We start from the raw sequence: 4790 nt of genomic DNA, 5'->3' as shown, positions 1-4790 counted from the left end.
TGGTCTACATACAATAGATTATATAATTGCTTCTGTAGGGTGTTGGAATAGTATAACCAGATAAGACAGATGCCTCTTGGGACATCAGTATTTGGATTCCACACAGGTGATTCCTCTACTTCTTTCTGAGTAGCCATCACTACTAGTACAAAGCGCTGCCATCGGGGCTTTCTTCAGCAACACAGAGGGCTCACTAAGGTTTTGGCTGTGGTCACTAGAAACTTGCATGGGAAAATCTGGTGTTCTACACTGAGACAGCTGACTCCCAGTGAGGCAGCCTGGAAACATCCTTCTTGCACTTCCATAGTTCCCGAGGGGATTACCAATAACTGGAGGAAGTCCCTCTCACTTAGAGGCCTTCATTGCATACAGTTATACACCATTCAGGGTCATTTGTTTTATGGAAGAGAGACTCAGGAGGTCATGACCTTGACTGTCTTGGTCAGGATTCAGCATCAGAACCAGGCTCAGATGCTAGATGGACATCTGGGCTAAATATCAGCCTGACTTCAGTTCTTCACCCAATGCTGTGCCATACAAGCTGCTTTTTATAGAATGTTCTCAGTTTTACATGGCCTGCTTCTGGTAACGCTTTGTACTGAACCTGCTGTCAAAAATAATATTTTAGTCTGTGGACAAGGTACTGAAGAAAAATGAAGAAATAATAGATTACTCTTTTTTTGTACTGTTCCATGAATGTTCCCACTACATAAGCCAAAATAATACCAACATTACGGGTTTGTTTACAGGTAAATACTAGGCTAATTGCCCTGAAGGGCTATTTTAAGCCTAGCTGTGCAATCCTATTGGGTGTTCAAGGTTCCTTTTTCCATAATTTTTATTCCCGTACTTCCCCTTTGTGAACAAATGTTTCTGAGATCATGCTACTGCTGCATAGGGTTGCCACCTTTTCAAATGCCCAAAGTGGGACATTTTTGGTACAAACATCACATTTGCAGGCTGAAACATACCCACGGCCAGTACAAAGGACAGAACTTCACTTTTTTGCTTAAATAAAAGCTTATTCTTGTAGCATTTTGGTTGCTTATTCTGTTTCCTATAACATTAAGGTGTTTCAGATACAGAATAACTGTTTTATGCAACTATTACATAAAATATAGGAAATAATTTTGTCCTGACATCACAGAACATTTGCCATTTTTACAATTTTTTTGCAGGACGCAACTGCCCAAAGAGGGGCTGTCCCTCGCAAAGTGGGACAGGTGGTAACCCTACTGCTGCAGAATAAGGCATTTAGGAGTTGCCACCGTCCATTAGTAACTCAAGGAGCAGTCACGGGGCAACTTTCCTTATTCCCATCAATTGATCTAAGTTATGTTTGAATACTGAAAGAATGAACAATCTGTTATTCAACAGCCTTTTCACCTTTGTTCAATGTCTGCAGGTTGAGGGGGTATGAAAATAAACACTTAAGTAAGAAATGCAGTCGACCCCGGTTTGTGTAGTTGGAGCTGTAAAGACATTTGTTTTTCCTTTTAAACAGGAGATGCAGTTCGCAGTTGGTGCAGAGCCATTATTTTCCTGTGTGTTATAAGTTGTTTTAAATTTACTAGCAGCACCAGCTGGGAGTTTTCTGTTAGGTCTCTAGGGGAGCTGCCTCGCTGTGCAGTGCTTGCTGCACAGAAATACATTCCGGTGTCGGTAACGTTTAGACTGTTGATTGTGATGTTGCTTTTGTTGTTGCCGTCTCTGGTGGTGATCAGTCTTCCTTTGAATTCCTGTTCATAGTTAGGTGCGTTGTCGGTGTAGGAATATGTCATGAGCTGCAGCCCACCACGACCCCGGAGCTGTTGGTACCAGTAGATGTAGTAGTTATAGCTGCTGCTGTCCCCGTCATGCTCACACGAGAGGACAACAGCCTCATCAGGCTTTCTGCTGACAAACTTCTGCGACTGCATTACAGAAAAGGCATTGCAATTACCTGTCAAAACGAGCCAGAAAACAGACAAGCAAACTAATAAATCAATAGTAAAAGCAAACTGTACTTGGGACAAACTGAAAACAAAGTTTACATCGTATGGTAAGCAATGTATTATTCTTCAGCTAACTACCCAGGTTCTGATTAGATTATGAACTTTTAGTTATACATTATATACACAACAAGCTGTAATGCACCTGCAGAGCTATCAAAACATTTAGAACCAGTAACATTTCAAAAAAAAAAAAAAACGAAGCCGAGCAATAAACAGCCTGGAAAATCTATAAACTGGAATACAAAGACACAAACACACACATCCAGCTGTGGGCACTAAACTCCAACTAGTAACATTTATCTGACGGTCTGTTTAATTAGGTTTCCCTAAAAACAGAAAACATTCTGCCCTGACGCGCAAAATCACCTGTAAGAAGATTGCAAAGGAGTGCATACCTGACACTTCCTGATTTTATTTATTTATTTTTTTTACATTAAAGTGTTTCTAATTAATGTCTTAATTGCACTACGTAAGATCTGCCCAGTCCTCCCCACCCTCTACTCATTATCATCACCCTGAATAAACAATTGATCAGAGATAAGGCAAATATTTATTTATTTATTGCACCACACGCGCGCGCGCGCGCACACACACACCCCGCGCGCGTACTTGCCATTTCCTTTGTTTTCTTCCCAGAATTCGGGTCAAAATACAATTTCTAAGCTGTGCTGGGGTGCCTGGTTCATACGCTAACAATTCATCGTTAAATAATGTTTCCTAAATAATATCAGCAAGAATAAGTGTTGTACAAATAAGGAAATTAGAAACGGGATGTCACAAATTAAGACTGTGGTACTCATAAGAATCACAACCAAATCATGTATAAACGCAGGCATTCACAAAATTGAACTAGGAACTCGGTTTCTAAACGGACTTTACATAAATTTAGGGCGTCTGCGGTGGTTTCTTACTTGTTATCCAAAGCAGAATGCAAAACGTCGAGACAAGCAGAAACATTTCTTATCATTTCCGTCTGTCTATTGCCTGAATCACAATCAGCCTGGTTGTTACATATATATAATATATCATCTCACAAGGAAATGACTCATAGCTGCGTATTTAAGGACGTTGTTGGGACGCTTCGTTTTTGAAGTTCAGCCTTCGGGTCCTTTTTTTCTCGTGGATGTGGCAGTGGTGTCAGGGAGGCGGTGGATGTAGCCTGGTAAATACTTATTACCATTTAGTGGAACATGACACCTTAACAGAAACATACTTCTCAACCTCTTAGAATTATGAAGGCAAGAATTATGAACAAAGCCAAAAATAATGGGGTACAAAGACTGAAACTCACCGACAAATGTTAATATTGCTGTTCTAAACTTAGTTACTAAAATGGCATGTTTTCAAGTATCATGCATTTTCTGTAGGATGTGATTATTTAGTAACTTCAGTCCTCAACTATTTGCCAGAAAACTACACATTTTATGAGAAACAGACCAACAATAAGAGCCAAAAATATGGACATTATTTTTGTAAACTTCCTTTTATCCTAGACACGATCAACACATTCCATACTTACATCATCACATTGAAAAATATATATACGAAGTGTACTCTGCAAACATTGTAACAATTTTAGTAGATGTATGCTGAAACAGAAATTCTTCTTCTTTTCCCGGTTAGGGGTCGCCACAGCAGAACTCCGGTCCGCTAATGATTGGCAGTAGACTTTTACAGTGTCGAGAAGCCAGCTCGATGCCCAACCTTCAACAAAGGCACGCTCTACGCATGTTTTTCAAACGCCACTCGACTACGGGGAAGATATGCAGACTACACACAGAAGGCGCTCCAGCCGAGAGTTGAACTGTAGAACCTCTTGCTATGAAACGACCACGATACCGCTGCACCACCACAACTACGTATGTTAATGCAAAAATAAATTAAAAAATCTTTCCAAAAATGTTAAATCCTCCTGTCTCACCTATTATACACATCTTATGTTTCAGAAGGTATTACCGACATTGCAAGAAAAGTTACTGTTTAAGGTAAATATGCTTGCTCACATAACTATCTTATATAGCAATGTTCATATTCTACTAGTCTTGAGTTGAGTACAGATCATCAATTCAGGCAAAAATTATTATTGAAATTCTGGCCCATATGATTTATACTTAAAGCTATGCCAAGGTTTAATTTTCATTCATAGACAATTTCTTTAGAAAGTCTGAGGGTTCTATTCTCGAATGACTATATACTGCTACCAACACTAAAACTCCCCACAAAAGAGAATAAGATGATAGCCCCAGTACTTAATTACACAGGGCATTAAATCAGGCATGTCTAAAGGTCAGTTCCCTGTGCTTTCTCCTATCAACTTGGTGAACTTGGGCATCCTGAGGCAACGTAGCAATTGCCTCATGTACACAGACAACCCCCTCCTCCTACCCCACAACCCTATGACCTGTGAGAGATGCACATATATTGCCAAACTGGAAGCCAAGCACTCTCCAGCCAAGACTGGACCAGCCAGTCAGGAGGAGAAGGTTAGCACCTGCACAGCACCACATTTGACACATAGCCCACCAGTACATACACCACAATAGCCCTCACATAGAAACATAAAACACACACCTACCTTTGCGGAGGCTCTTAATAAAAATCTGCCCAAACAACAGAGACATCCGAAGCAGAAATGCAAATAACCACCACATCCCAGCACAAACCATGTAATACATAGCTAACACAAACAGTGTGCCACACAACCAAAGCCTGTAAGGCAAAACAACCTACCCAATACATTAGTCATAGGTGACTCAATAATAAGGCACTCTGATGTCCCACTCACCAGGTTAAATA

The 4790-nt window shown here is 40.4% G+C and overlaps 1 gene segment (V, D, J or C); it reads right to left on the bottom strand.

Annotated features, from left to right (window-relative positions):
- Positions 1–1411: 1411 nt before the first annotated feature.
- On the bottom strand, positions 1412–2972 carry LOC122808008. The segment is given in 2 exon segments: positions 1412–1942; positions 2906–2972. Coding segments are annotated over 2 exon segments (492 nt in total).
- Between the last annotated feature and the right edge of the window lie 1818 nt (positions 2973–4790).

This window comes from Protopterus annectens, chromosome 8.part0 (assembly GCF_019279795.1).
Source record: "Protopterus annectens isolate FY-2018-M chromosome 8.part0, PAN1.0, whole genome shotgun sequence".
Classification (NCBI taxonomy): domain Eukaryota; kingdom Metazoa; phylum Chordata; order Ceratodontiformes; family Protopteridae; genus Protopterus; species Protopterus annectens.
Note: the sequence above shows the minus strand (reverse complement) of the source record. Positions and strands in the feature narration are given on the sequence as shown.